Below are 15962 nucleotides of genomic sequence, written 5' to 3'. Positions count from 1 at the left end.
CCCACTGGCGGTGGTCCTCCCCCGAAAACATCACCCTATAGTGACATTATCGTCGCTATTTTCGGGGAGGATTCACCGGCCTTCGTCGGGTTGGACGGGGTGGACAGCGGATGTACTCAACCGCCGGAGCAGTTGGAAGAAGGTATGTAGCCTAGCATATTTATTGAGGATGGTTTGTTAGTTGAATAAGCAGGACTAGCCTTATTGCCCAGAATTAATAAATTCACATTTTGTTTCAGACTTGGAAAGTGCCACTACCAGCTCAACACCACCACCACCGATAGAACCAGCAGTGGCAACCCCTTCCTGTCCATCCCCACCCCCGGCAACGAAGCGGAGGAGAAGTGAGGACCTTCAACAGGTCCTCATGGAGAAGGAAATTGTCCGGGTGGAGAAGGAGACCATTAAATTAGAGGCAGAGACCAAAAAAATCTGGTCTCTGCCTCTAATTTATATTTATTTATTATATTTATTATATTATATTTCTGTGTTTTAATGTTTTACTTTTTACTGTTCAAATTAAGATTTACTGTTCAAATAAATATTCCTTCCAATCATTCTTTCATTCATTTTCGTTCATAAATTTTTTTAATGCATAACAATAAAATACAACGAGCAGGCATTTAGACGGGAATGGTTATTTTTGACAGAAGCAATGCAGTGAACATCATCAAATGACAAGGAGCTAATTGAGGTGTTTCGATTCTGTAGGAGAGATATGTTCGAATAAATAGAAGAGCTGTCACCGGATTTACAGTTCGTCTCGGCCTATAAAAAACATAATTAAAACAATATTTACAACTGATTAATGAGCTGAGCACGGACTAATCGGCCAGCGATGTCCTCAGGCCGAGTGGCTTGACGCACATCTTCCTCGGGGACTGCCGGTGGCTGATGGTGTCTGGGGAGAGGGATTATTTTGGCGATGCAAATGTTGTGCAGAACTGTGCACGCTGCTATTACAGTGCAGACCCGTTCTGGGTGCATCCGCATCTCCCCATGAAGACAGTGAAACCTAAACAAAATAAGAAAAATTAGGTACATCTATATCTAGATATTTTTTTATGTCTTTTTAAGGGATGCATATTACTTATGGTTTACCTGCGTTTGAGAACCCCGATACATCTCTCAACAACTGACCTAGTTGCGGAGTGTATGGTGTTATACCTCCGTTCTTGGTCAGTTGTTGGAGCAATTAGCGGGGTCATCAGCCACCGTTTCAGCGGGTATCCACTGTCCCCGAGGAGCAGCCCGTTGCACCTATGTGAAAATATACTTTAATTAGGTTGCTGTTCATTACTTAAAGTGAAGCTCAAATTGTTTCAGTGTAGCTGATTAGAAAAACACTAGGCTATAGCCTACCTTCCTTCCTCGAAGTCCTGCAATAACGCACTCTCCCGGAGGATGCGGGAATCGTGGGTGGATCCAGGCCATCTCGCCACCAAATTAATGATGTTATAATTTGCGTCACAAGCTATTTGTACGTTAATCGAATGGTAACCTTTTCGATTAACGTACAAATACTCGTTCTCATGTGGGGCCTGGATCTGCACATGTGTCCCGTCTATGCAGCCCACGATCCCAGGCATACCGGACGCCTGGCGGAACCGTTCCTTCATCGCCGCCGCCTCTTCCTCGTTCGGGAGGTGGACGTAACGAGCGATGCGGCGGCTCAAAGCCAGGGAAACCCTCCGGATAACCCGACAGGCGGTCGATCTATGGACCCTCACCATGTCGCTTACTGTGTTCTGAAAAGCCCCGTTTGCGAAAAAACAAAGCGCAATCAGCAGTTGCAAGGACGGTGGTAGCGCTGCATTGCGGTCCGACACGAACTGTAAATCCGGTGACAGCTCTTCTATTAATTCAAACAGATCTCTCCTACAGAATCGAAACCTCTCAATCAGCTCCTCGTCATTATAAATGTCCAATGGATTGCTTCTGTCCCTAATTACCCTTTCCCGTCTAAATGCCCGCTCGTTGTACAACCTATGGATAATACGTGCCATATTAGCGCTGGATGGATTGATTGTAACGTTTTTTTTTTTATTGTAATTGCTATGGAAACAGCAGAAATTTCAACTCTACGCCTGCCCCTGACCAGGCGTAGGATTTACGCCTTGGTCTTAGTGAAAAGAACGCTAAGCCCAGTTGGTGCAACCGACGTAACGGTTAGGTTGGACAACGCCAAGTTACGACCAGGCGTAGTTACGACCAGGCTTACGCCCAGTTGGTGCAACCGGCCCCAGGACATCTCCCAGGCTCTGGAACTCCCTCCCCCAACATATTCGTGACTCTGAGTCCCTCACCATCTTCCAGTCCCGCCTCAAGACTCATCTCTTCTCCTCTGCCTACCCCTAGATCACTCACTATCCCTAGCCCCATCAACTTCTTTTTTTTTCTTGTTTATCTATTTTTGTGCCCCTATGTAAAGCGCTTTGAGTAGCCTACGTGAAAAGCGCTATATAAATTGAATCTATTACTATTATTATAGGCCAAGTATGGGGAATGGGAAATGGATCGGCGGGTAAGGGGAAAACAAAACCAGTTCATGTCCCACATAAGGTGTTATTATTTAAGGAGACACATTTTGTAATTTATATTTGTCAATTATTTCTGTTCCAGAGAATATGTTGTGTTGGATATTTGACCCTATTGGATTAATGCAGTGTGAGGGACACGTACAGTGTTTATCAATTGGGAAATTGTACATTCGACATAAAAATGAAGGGCTGCGGCTGGGGGCGATAAATGTTAGCGTCTGTTATACAAAGTTAACACAAAACTAACACGAGACTGTTTTCGCCACCTGCTGGTGGTTTCATGAACTTTTTTATACTGAACCGAAGGGGAAGCCTGCAAAGGACAACTTCAAACAAATATCTGAGAATATACAATGGGCATCAATTAATAAAAAGGTTTAAAGTAAACACAGATCATTGTATTAATCTTTATTTCTCTTTTAGTTAACATGCATGCTTCAACATGATTATGCTTTAGTAAATATGGTTTTAGAGCCTTGGTTCTTGTCCTCTAATACAGGGGTTCCAAACCTTTTCACTTCAAGACCCAAAGGAGAAATATGTGTTTCCCCGGGACCCAAACTTAAAAATAATGCATCATGAATTGCCATAACATCTACATTAATAAACTACTGATGAAGAACACAACAAACCATGAATTTAAAAATAATAAGAAATATCTTTATCTCATGATGAAAGTACATCACAGCCATAATCCAATGTGCGTTTCAAGTACACGTAAGAATTTGCACAATTAATTTGAAAAATCAGGATAAAGAAGCAGCAAGTCAATACACTCAGTGACTCAGTGTTCCAGCTGGAGTGGGGAGTGCTGCCAAGCATATAAAGTAAACAGAACAAAAGAAACCAAAATCACAATCAGGGTAATGAACTCCTCCATATTTTCTCATTTCAACATCGTGATCTAGACTGAGCGAATCCGAGAAGTCTCACTCAATGCTATCTCAGCCAGAGAGCGAACAGGTTGTCAGGTCCAGATTAACGAAAAGAGAGAGGGGGTGGGGTGGGGGGGCTCCACACACACACACACACACAGCATCTAAGATAAACAAACCAGTGAAGCAAGGAAGAACGCTCCTCTTTTTGAATTAGGAAAATGCATTCACACATCATAGTGTTTTTATGCAATTTACTCTGCCAATACCCGATAAGAAAGAATGTTTAAAACAAAACATTTTTACCAACATGTTTAATTTCTAGCAATTGCATTACTCTGTTAATTCTCATCAAGAGCATCCTTGAAATTAAATCAAATCAAAAGCCTCAATATGTAAAGGACATGTTAATAAATGGACCCAAGTGGGGCCCCGCTAGCAACCTTCTCAATGGTAATGGCATTTCTCTTCATGTCCTCGAGTTTCTCGATGCGCTCCATGAAGCCATGCTTGTGGTCTGACTTCTCTTGCCCAATCAGTAGGTCGATGTATTCAGTTGTTGAGAGTGGATCGGGCCTCAGAGCGATCTCCTTCAGGGTGTTGAGACACTGGGCTGAGCGCTCCATCAGCTTGACCACCTCGTCCTGTAGGTGGTCGTACTCCAGCTCCATCTGTTTGATGATGTCTTCAATGGACATTGCTTCCTTAGAGGCCAACTCATACTTTTCTTTCACCTCCTTGTAGGTTCGTTTCTCTGCCACTGTCTCGGTATCCCAGTAGTAATCATTAAAGACATGGTTTCTTTTAGCGCACTTGCGTTCGCATATAACACAGTTAGCCCACCCGTCAAAGGCTTCACAAAAATAAAGGAATCCCCAAACTTTCCCGCAAGATTTGTGGCAAGTGACATCACATGTCCCACAGTTAAGTGATGATGTACTGCATTTAACTTTAACAGGCCTTGGGACATTGACGAAATAATAAAAATCCCCATTGGCTTTGATCGTTGATTCGTGATCTTTGAGAGATTCAGATTCTTTTTTAATCTCCTCGAGTTTAGTTAACCCAAATTTCACCTTCCTATTGAAATCCTCAATGGAGATCTGCAGCTGGGCTCTCTGTCTGAGCACCTCCGTGGTTAAGGTCAAGCTCTTGGTCTCAATGACGTTCAGAGCAGAAAAGAATTTGTTCATGTTTTTGGTTCCCATGTCCCAAAGCTTTTTATCCCAATCAATTACTCCATCGTCACTGTCCTCATCTTCGTTGTTTGCACCAGGTGTCATTTTGTCAGAGTTATTGAATTTGAAGTGAATTGGTAAACCATTTTCCTCTGTAGGACATGGGAGCCCGGACTCTTTGATCGCCTCGAGAACCAAAGGTTTTTTGAAATCTGCAAATGTCACCAAAATCCGGATGTTCTCTGCCACGTCTTTGCCAAATATGGCGAGCACTGATTCAAAGATGTATTTCTGTGTTGGCGTAAGCCGAGAAAGAAACGCTGGGGCCACGAAGCAGATTGCATCAATCTCTCTGATCCCAGATTTAGCCGAGAATACATTTTCTAGCTGAGTCATAATCAACTTATCTCTCGCTATGCCTCTCGTGTCTCCGAAACCCGGAGTGTCCACAATAGTCAGGGAGTAGTCGATCTTGAAGCCCTCTTGGTGGTAGAGCTTGTACACGTTGACTTCAGAGGTCTGGCTTTGAGTCTGAGACCTGGCCGTGCTTTCGTCTACCAACTTAAATCTAAAGGTATCATCCCATTCTACCCCCAGGATGTAGTTGATCATCCTGTTGACCAGGGTGGACTTCCCCGCCCCAGTGGCTCCTAGAAACATGATGGTGCGGTTCTTTTTACTAAACTCTTGTCCAAATAAGGAGCACTGACACCCCTCTACCTCCATGGACTGGGCTTCCAGAGGAAGAGCGTAGACGTCCAGAGTACCTGAAGGTCCGTTAATCTTATTGCCTTCTATTTTAACAGCTATTGCCAACCGCTTAGGTTTGGACGAAAACAATGTTTTAACAGTATTAAACATTGTAGCAATATTTGTAAACTTCTCAGAATTCTGACAAATTCAAGCAGTTATAAGATCTTCTGAGTGGTTGTGAAGATAGCAGGAAGGTTAGCCCTGACAATCAACAGTTTGTTCCCTCTCTGAAACCAGGTTGATCCTCGTAGAAATATCCCTGGTGTGATCTGCAAATGAGACACAAACACATGTGTCAGGAAAACCTCTGCATGTTTGTGTGTATACATATATATGCGTGTGTGTGTGTGTGTGTGTGTGTGTGTGTGTGTGTGTGTGTGTGTGTGTGTGTGTGTGTGTGTGTGTGTGTGTGTGTGTGTGTGTGTGTGCAATTGGGGAGGACAAACATAGAGAACTGTTATGGAACTATTGAAATAAGCCTGTAAGCCTAACAGGGAGGAGCTGGGGAAAGACCAAAATAGGGCGGGAAATGCACAAAACATCCACTGTGACATGTTTTGTGGTCCCAACAAATAATCTAGGTCAGTGGTTTTCAAACTGTGGGGCGCGCCCCCCCTGGGGGGCACCAGAGTTCTTCAGGGGGGGCGCGACGTGAGAAAAAAATAAACCCGAAAAAACCCTGAAAGTCGATGATTCAAATCAACAGTCATACTTCAACTGTAGAAATAACATAACTGAATCAATTTTCAACCGTTTATCTTCGTGCAAACCATTTAACATATCTACACACTTGTATCTTCAATAATATCGAAACAGAATTTCGATATCATTTAAATTTTCTTCAGAATCACAGTTTTAGTTTCATACCGCTTCGTTTTCAGCTGTTTTCATTGAAGACGTCAGCCCATTCTGATACACCTACTTCTAGACATCGTAACTCATTCCTTTTTGAACCGTTTACCATCGTTCAAACCATTAAACAAATCTACACACTTGTATCTTCAATACTATCCAAACGGAATTTTGATAGAATTTACACTTTTTTCAGAATCACAGTTTTAGTTTCTTACCGGCATCGTTTTCAGTTGCTTATAATAATTTAGGTCACCATAGCAACGCCAGTAAACAAACCCCGCCGATTAGTCTAATCTCTGGACTGAAAATGCAGATCTGATTCGACTGGCAGTTTACACAGATTAAGATGTTCAAATGTATTTAAAAAAGGTTAAGTTAAAACATGCTTAGATAAAGTTGTTAAATTGTGTTAAGAAATGTGTTTAAAAACGCACAAAGATGTTGTAATGATTAAAAAATATGTTTCAAATGTTTCAAAAATATGTTTCAAAGGTTTTAAAATTATGATCAGAGATGTTTAAAATGTGTAAAATAATTAAAATAGCTTTCAAAACACAGGTATTTAGAAAAAAAATATTGGGGGGGGGGGGGGGGCTCAGCTGACATTTTTTCTCTGAGGGGGGGCTCACTCTCTCACACTTTGAAAACCCCTGATCTAGGTGATCTTGATGATTTATGGGATTACTTGTTTTTCTAACATTTATATAGAATTACTTCTTTGTCTCACACATGATTGATGTAAAACGTATCTTAGGTCTACATAGGCCTATAGAGATAATATAGGCTGCAGTTCTGCATCCATCAAATGAATACTCCCAAACTAAACTGCGAAAGCCAAGTTCATAACTCATTATGCATTTGTTACTCAGTTGGCTAAAGCTACTTTCATTTCTTTGGGATGCATGAGGGAATTTCCCCTAACTGATTCATGCCTTCAAATTATAGTCTTTGAGTCAGTGATATTCTGATGATACTTCAAACATTACACTACATTTACTTCTGGGAATAGCATTCAATTATTCCATTATCAGGCTTTCAAAGGGAAATGGCAATACAATGCTGTTTATTCATTGATTACAATGTTTATGGAATTAAATGGTTCATGCCTTTTGCTGCGCTTGCATCAAACATGTTTTTAAACGGAAAGCCCAAATATGGAGAGGACTCGAGAACCCTACTGAAAATCTTAAATCAACATAAATGTACCGTAGGCTAACAAAAACGTTTGTAGTACAATAATAATAATACAACAGTTTAAGAGGTTGATCCTTTATGATGTTATTTGCAGATCTCCCCTGATCCAAAACGGGAGTTCTTCGGCAAACCAAGTTTTATTATTACTTCTTTGCAAGTGATAATAAAGTCTTTATCTTTCAAACTATGGCTTTCTCTACCTCTCCTAATTTCTTAAAGTGTTAAAGTATTGCATTTTATCCACCACACAAGAAAGCAAACCTTCATAAAATGCTTCCAATTGTTCTCACCACATTGGTTTCCCTGGTTAGTCAGTTGGTGTGATGGGTTGTTGAGCAGATGCACTGAAGTCGCACGTTTCCGTAGATTTTCTACGAAAAAGATGGCGTAACTTTCTTAATCAGAAAAACATGAAAGTGTAACAAGTGTGTTACCCATATAAACGAGATCCAGAAATGCGTACAGGCGAGTGCACACATGTCCTAATCTGTTCTGAAAGTGAGTGTGTGGATAGCATTTTACAAAACACGTGAAAAAAGAAAAAGTAAATTATGTATATTCGTGCATCGTGACATATTCGTGTGGATATCCTTTAACAAATTACAAGCAAACAATATTTATGGTTCGTTCGACATGTAATGTTAAGCGTAAGTGTGGATATCATTTTAGCAGCCACAAGTAAAAAAAAATATTTTTTGTGGTTATTGATTGCAAAGCACAAGGGAAGATATATTGTGGATTGTGAAACACGCAACGTGAATCGTCTTCTATGGGTTAGGCCTAATCAGGTCTTGCTCATTCACATTTTACAGCTCAACAGTGTGACATAGCCTATTGGATAATGATCCACAAAGAAAAATAAGCAACTCAAAAGAGCCATGCAATCCACAAATGTGTAAAAGTGAATGTAGATACAATTTTACGAGACGGCGGACATTCTGCTTTTGAGTATCGTGCAATATCCGTGTGAATAACATTAGAGGCACCAACACCAAATATTTGTGGATCACGGTACACAAAACGCAAATCGTCTTCTGTGGGTTGCGCATAATAAAGTATAATAAAAGCTTCCATAGATTCCCCTAACCCATCATGGAAGAGATGCCCCGATTGTCTGAAGGTATTATTGTAGCAAAAGTCTTTAGCACCTGTAACTGCAGAATTTGAATGCGTACACTAAAGTCACAGTAAATTTGAAGTCGTATATATTTATTTAGCATGTGTACTCTAAAGTCACAAGTGTGTAACAGTACATAATAATAATAATAAATTGTATTTATAATGCACTTTATATTCAAGAATCTCAAAGTGCTACAGAGAAAAAAATAACAAAAAACTATTAAAAGGGGGAACCTCAAAGAAAGTTTAGCTAAATGCTCTTTTAAAGAGATGGGTTTTGAGGTTCCGTTTAAAAAGAGCTGTAGTCTGTGGAGCCCTCAGGTGGTCAGGGAGGGCGTTCCATAGTCTAGGGGCAGCAGCAGAAAAGGCCCGATCACCCATGGTGCACAGCTTCGTATGTCGGGTTTGGAGGGTGTGAGTGGATCCTGAACGGAGTGTACGTGAGGTTGTCGGGGGGGTGAGGAGTTCCTGAAGGTAGAGGGGGGCAAGTCCGTGAAGGCACTAGTGGGTGAGGAGGGAGACCTTGTACTCAATTCTGAGTGGGACAGGGAGCCAGTGCAGTAATTTCAGGATGGTGGTGATGTGGTCATGCTTGCGCACCCTCATCAGGACCCTGGCAGCACTATTTTGAATGTATTGGAGCCTCTGGATGCTCTTGCCAGGGATCCCAATGAGGAGTGCATTGCAGTAGTCCAACCTGGAGGAGACAAAGGCATGGACGAGCTTCTCTGCATCAGCCAGGGTGAGTGATTGGCGGAGTTTGGCGATGTTCCTGAGGTGGTATAAAGCTGTCTTACAGAGGTGTTTGATGTGGGTGTCAAAATTAAGTTGTGGGTCCATTTTAACACCGAGGTTGGTGACGGATGTGGAAAGGGGGATGTACATTTGTAGTCGTAAATATTTTTTATACCATTGTAAACACAAAATAGGGTCTACGAGTACGCAAATCTGTTATACAGGTGCACAAATCCTTTTGCTACAATTATTGCAGCGCAGTTGGTGCAAAACACATTCGCACACCCGTGTTTCATAATCTGAGAACATGCCCAAAAGGTGTGCATTCGTAAACCCAAATTTGAACTAATGCATCAGAAGTTGCACATCTGTGAACGCTATGTTAATTCAGCATTTTAATGAGCGAGCACAAAACCATTTTATAACTGCTCGAATCTGCTCCTGCAAGTCTCAGCTGTGGGTTTTTTTGCAGGTTGTTTTGCACCACGTCTAGGTGGTAAATGTGTAGCAAAAGTATTCGTATCCGTAGATGCCAGAGCGTCCGTGGGCGGGACAAAATAGTCCCGCCCATAATTTCCTAATCCAATGAAAATCGCCGGCAGTGATGCATTTCTCAAATTACACTGGGACCAGTGACGGCTGGTGGTGATTTTGGGTGGGTGGGCTAAAGAATGCATTACATTTATCAATAATGAGGTGAATAATGAGGTCACCTTTATATCTCTGTTCATAACTTTCATATAATGTGAATGATTTTTAAACAAGATGAAGGTGTAGAGAAAGGCATGTCTTTATTTGAAGCACAATTATAAATAAAAAGAAAAATAAGGTGTTTAAAGTGCTTCACTGAGCTGAAATTGAACATTTCGAACTAAACCATTAAGCAAAATAAAACTTTTTTTGTGCTTAAAGTATTACACAATTAAAATGTTGACTGGTCTCCCTTTGCGCAAAATGCGGCTGTAGACGATCACACACTCTTTGGTAGAGACGTCTGTGTCGCCGTCAATCATGAAGGACATGTAGGCCTATGTGGCGTTTCCGACGTCCGCAGCTGTCTTTTGCTTTAAGGTGTCGCCCATTAGGCCTAACTGCAATGAATTGTGCACATGCCATCTCATTGCTATACGTCGGGTTGATGTTTAATCCATTTCTCTTCATGAGAATAATTTCGGATTTAAATTGAGAATGGCAACTCCTCTTTGGCAATGTTGTATGCAACATTAAATTAGATCATTTCCGATTCCTTAGAGAACCTTATTGTTACTGCCTGTCGCTGAAATGCAGCTGGGAGAGGGGCCACTATCTCTACACACTTGTCACGTCATGTTGGGTTATTTAGACAGCTTTTTTAATGTTTCGATACGAAACGTAGTTGACCCGCTTACAAATGCACTATTACCGGCCGTATTCTGACCGCACTCCTGACAGTAAATCTGTACATCGTTTGGTTGATGTGTCCCCAATCTTTTCACTTCCAATTTTTCCTCCAAAGACATTAAAGAAAACCGATTAGAAAGTAAATAATCCACTTTGTTCATTTTCATGCTAACGCCCGCCATACTGCACTTGCGCTACTGTGCTGTGATTAGTTGATAGTGACTGTACTGTAGCTACTGTGCTAGGTCAGCCTTTGGGCTAAACTAATTTAGCCCAAATGGGAAGCATATGAAGGGGGCGTGTCAGGGCACCTGTCAATCAAACGTCAATGGAAGCTTACGCTACTGCGCTTGGGCTAAATGAAATTAGCCCAAATGGGGGCGTGTCACGACACCTGTCAATCGCAATAAAATGGCCGCTTACGCTACTGTGCTTGGGCTGAATGACTTTAGCCCGAATGGGAAGCATATGAAGGGGGCGTGTCACCATACCTGTCATTCAAAATTGAATGGAAGCTTACTCTACTCCGCTTGGGCTGAATACATTTAGCCCATTCACAGGAAAAAAACGAAGATATATATATCCTGGGTTTTTCTGTCACTTTTTGGTGCTGTTGCTCCTTTAGGTTCTACCAAAATTTAAAACAATATGTTCTATGTTTTTAATAATATTTTTTTCATTTTCACTGTAAAAGGTAGGGAGGGCTTAGCCCTGTTAGCCCATTTATACCAGCCGTCCCTGACTGGGACCCATCGTGTGCCAGCCATGGAGCTATAAAGATCGCAGCATTCTCAGCGCGGGTACGTTTCTTTCTGGAGAAGTGAAGAGGGCGTCCTACTGAACGGAGGTGGGTATCCTACATTATGTTAAATGAAATGACTTAGTTCAAGTGAATTCTCCCCAAAGTATTGCATTAACATTTCTGAATTTATGTTATGGCGACCATTAAAATACATTGAAGGACATTTGCGGCATGTTAATGAAATACTTTGGGGGAAATCACTTGAACTAAGTCATTTCATTTAACATAATGTAGGATACCCACCTCCGTTCAGTAGGACGCCCTCTTCACTTCTCCAGAAAGAAAAGTATCCCGCGCTGAGTATGCTGGGATCTTTATAGCTCCATGGCTGGCACGCGGTGGGTCCCAGTGTAATTTGAGAAATGCATCCCTGCCGGCGATTTTCATTGGATTAGGAAATTATGGGCGGGACTATTTTGTCCCGCTCACGGACGCTCTGGCATCTACGGATATGAATACTTTTGCTACACATTTACCACCTAGACGTGGTGCAAAACAACCTGCAAAAAAACCCACAGCTGAGACTTGCAGGAGCAGATTCAAGCAGTTGTAAAATGGTTTTGTGCTCGCTCATTAAAATGCTGAATTAACATAGCGTTCACAGATGTGCAACTTCTGATGCATTAGTTCAAATTTGGGTTTACGAATGCACACCTTTTGGGCATGTTCTCAGATTATGAAACACGGGTGTGCGAATGTGTTTTGTACCAACTGCGCTGCAATAATTGTAGCAAAAGGATTTGTGCACCTGTATAACAGATTTGCGTACTCGTAGACCCTATTTTGTGTTTAAAATGGTATAAAAAATATTTACGACTACAAATGTACTGTTACACATTTGTGACTTTAGAGTACACATGCAAAATAAATATATACGACTTCAAATTTACTGTGACTTTAGTGTACGCATTCAAATTCTTCAGTTACAGGTGCTAAAGACTGTTGCTACAATAATACCTTCATACGATTGGTCAGAAATAAAGGCTGCCACTCTCAACCAGCCGGTTTCACACCGCGCGGCAACTCGCCGCCTCCATTCATTTCAATGAGGGAAGGGCGGCAGAGGGGAGGCGGTTACAAAAGCGGCTGTAGACATCAGCAGCCGCTTTTGAAAACGCCTGGCCCTTCACACCGCCGCGTGGTAGCCGCGCGGCGGTGTGTGTGTGTGTGTGTGTGTGTGTGTGTGTGTGTGTGTGTGTGTGTGTGTGTGTGTGTGTGTGTGTGTGTGTGTGTGTGTGTGTGTGTGTGTGTGTGCGTGCGTGCGTGCGTGCGTGCGTGCGTGCGTGCGTGTGTGTGTGTGTGTGTGAAACAAAATGTAATGTTCCAAAACTAATGTTAACCTAAATACATATAACTGGTGCTGTAGCAGGTCAATAAAGGTTTAATCATAGCAGTTGCGATGGGGCCCATTCTTGTTTTTAAATACAGTACAATACAATGACGTGAACGCACCTGGTTGTATCGGTCTGGCCCAGGTCCAGGTTCAGCCTTCAACACAGAAATAAGACCAGCTCCGGGTAGACCTAGTGAAAAGCTCAGTGTTAAACCGCACTTGTTATAATATAAATCACATGAAACGCCCATCCATTCCGTCCACTCGAGTGATAACGTTCCAAACGGGGGCACCAAATCAGTACCACCCGCAACAACTTTATTGTGTTAGGTGTCAATATAACTGATCAAAGCACGTTTCTGTCCTACCTTGGCTGTTCCGACTGAGTGCAGGATGAGAGCTCAGTCTCTCTACGGCGCCTCTTAAAGCTGAGCTGGGTGGGCTACACCCAGGAGGGGGGGTGGCTAGCTCATTATTTGAAGTCACACCATTTCCAAGAAATGCTCCGGTTTACAAGAGAGTCTAGCTGCAGACATCCACCCACACGCTCCAGACATCCACCCACACGCACTTCCGCTGCAGACAGAAACATCCACCCACACGCCGGAAATCGGATAATAAAAAATAAAAATCGGAAAATAAAATAAAAATCGGGCGTTACGTAATGTGTTTACATAAATGAACGGGCGTTAAGTAATGTGTTTACATAAATGAACGAAATAAATTAAGTTATAAAATCGGATAAACGCTTCCGGTTTTGGACAGAAGACCTGACACTCGCTGTTGACTTTAAGCTGGAGCTTATGGCTCTTCTCTTTCTGTAAATACACACACCTTATCCAGAATTCCCTCTGTGTTATACTGCAATCATCTCAATTTAATATTTGACAGGACACAAACTGATACTCGCATTGTAAAGCTGAAGGGCATCAGAGATTGAGGCTAATAATTATTTTAAATACTATCAGGGGTGGACTGGCCATCTGGCATACCGGGCATCGTCCCGGTGGGCCGTTGACCCAATGTGGGCCGGTCCAGTCCGCTATGTTTTGTTTATTTCTCTCTCTCTAAATTCCCTCCAATTGGGCCGGCAAATGGGCTACAGAGAGCTAGCAGTGTGTTGCCAGCATCGACACATATTATTTGTCTATGTTTGTCATAGTCAATCAATCATGATGAAAAAAAGAATTTTTCTGGAGGGACTGTATGATCCTAGAGAGAGAGAGAGAGAGAGAGAGAGAGAGAGAGAGAGAGAGAGAGAGAGAGAGAGAGAGAGAGAGAGAGAGAGAGAGAGAGAGAGAGAGAGAAACAGCTTCGTCTTGACTTTGTGAGTTTATTATGCAATTTGTTTTATCTCAGATTGAAACAAAATGTTTGATTATGATTATTTCCTGGTTGAAGATTTTCATATTTAGGATTTTAATTTCAAACATCTGAATATCTTTTTTGAGTTCAATTAACAGATATGCAGGTAGGCCTTAGGGCTCTTTTCAGACTTAAGTCATCCTTCATCAGATAAATTTGTTCGCTAAGTGTCACTTCATCACAAAAAGGCTACATGGCTACATATACTTGTCAGTACACAGATACTGAGTACAAGTTCTGTTTGTTGTTTATTGCAGGTCATGAATTTGGCGAGGAGTGTAGCTGGCTGGCTGCGGATGAGGAAGTAGGGCAATATATATATTGTCTATAATTGAAAAAAAAAAGTAAATTGAAAAAGTCTAAGACATGAATTACAGGTCTGAATAGATATGCATTCTCATATACGTGTATGTGCACATGTATACATACATGTGCACATACACGTTCCCTATTTAAATTCTCTATTCATGGTTTCATAATGACTGAGTCACCGTTAAAACAAATGAGTTCAGCTCTAATGCTGCTACTAATATGTTGTAATATGTTTCTAGATTATTTGTCAGGATATTTTGTTATTATTTTTCTGAGTCTGGTTTTAATTAATGCTGGTCTTACACCAAAAGATTTTCACAGACTAAAAACTGCAAGAGATAATTTATCGTTGGATCAAGTGTGATATTTAACAAGGGTTTTGTAGATATGGGGGGAGGAGATGCAGCGACCACAGGAGGTTTGTTATTTCCTGTTCGGGGTTCACACCTGTCTTGTCAGCAGCACAAGAGACACAAACTTTAAAAAAAAAAAAAAAAAAAAGCAACAACTGCTATTTACAGTGCTGTACTATTATTCGAATGTATGTACTTGATTCAATTGTTTTAATCAAGTACATACAGGGTTCTTCCCGTTCGTCTCGTCCCACCCCTAGTGCTGACAATGTAGTGGGCTGGTCTGGACAGAAAATGCCAGGGCTGCATTTTTGTCCCAGTCCACCCCTGAATACTATGTATGAGTGGACAGGAATAGTTAGAACAATTCCCCTTTAGCTTCACCTTTTCTGACATATTTATATTAGGTCTAGCTATGTTACATTCTGTTGTCTTAATATCATAAGGTTCGACTGCATTCCAACATAATTTATCATATGTTATTAGCACTTTTGCATTCCTAAATTCTTACTCTGAACCATCATTCATTCAATATCTGGCTCTAATTGTCTATAATATTGTCTTACCTTGTGCTGCTGGACCACCTTATTTGCCCATATTTAAATACGACAAACTCAAGTCTGTGTTTTAACTTAGCTCTGTGTGTTACCAAAGTGAATAAGTAAAGTCATACAAAAAATCTATACATTGTAAACGTTATAACACTTTATTAAGAACACTCAACAGATAACTGAACTCAGAACCTCAACACACACACACACACACACACACACACACACACACACACACACACACACACACACACACACACACACACACACACACACACACACACACACACAGCAATGTCACTGGCTGTCCACCCAGCGACCCAGAAACATGGCGTTGACCCGAAGATCCTCCTCAGCTGCCATGTTAAGGAAGACCTCCATATCTTCCTGAAAATAAAATGTGAAGAGCAGGGGATACTTTTCTTCTTCATCAGTTGAAGAACGTATCCTTTCCAGGAGCTCCTGCTGTTCTTTTGCGTCCATATTCGGAAATGCGGGCTCGACCACCTTCCCCCTGAGCAAACCTGCATTCTGACGCAGCCAGGAAACTCCAACTCCATGTTGTCAAGTGGCCCCTGTTTAATGGAAAATGAAATGCCACCAAGTTGGAATCATTT

At 41.6% G+C, this 15962-nt stretch overlaps 1 protein-coding gene across 3 annotated transcripts; it reads right to left on the bottom strand.

The window, feature by feature from the left end:
• Positions 1–537: 537 nt before the first annotated feature.
• On the bottom strand, positions 538–13304 carry LOC130397892 (uncharacterized). Of its 3 annotated transcripts, XR_008900479.1 has the most exons (6): positions 13133–13304; positions 12884–12954; positions 7686–7766; positions 1363–5615; positions 1102–1260; positions 538–1015 (listed from the first exon to the last, which is right to left on the bottom strand). XR_008900479.1 is itself a non-coding variant. In XM_056604882.1 (4 exons), exon 4 carries the CDS (start codon positions 5452–5454, stop codon positions 3823–3825), a length of 1632 nt encoding a protein of 543 aa, XP_056460857.1. In that variant the 5' UTR covers positions 5455–5615; positions 7686–7766; positions 12884–12954; positions 13133–13304; the 3' UTR covers positions 1268–3822. The 3 variants fall into 3 exon arrangements, 1 of the variants encoding a protein (XP_056460857.1); XR_008900495.1 differs by lacking the exon at positions 7686–7766 and having other exon boundaries at positions 13133–13303; XM_056604882.1 differs by lacking the exons at positions 538–1015; positions 1102–1260 and having other exon boundaries at positions 1268–5615.
• Between the last annotated feature and the right edge of the window lie 2658 nt (positions 13305–15962).

Source organism: Gadus chalcogrammus, chromosome 2 (assembly GCF_026213295.1).
Source record: "Gadus chalcogrammus isolate NIFS_2021 chromosome 2, NIFS_Gcha_1.0, whole genome shotgun sequence".
Lineage (NCBI taxonomy): Eukaryota > Metazoa > Chordata > Actinopteri > Gadiformes > Gadidae > Gadus > Gadus chalcogrammus.
Note: the sequence above shows the minus strand (reverse complement) of the source record. Positions and strands in the feature narration are given on the sequence as shown.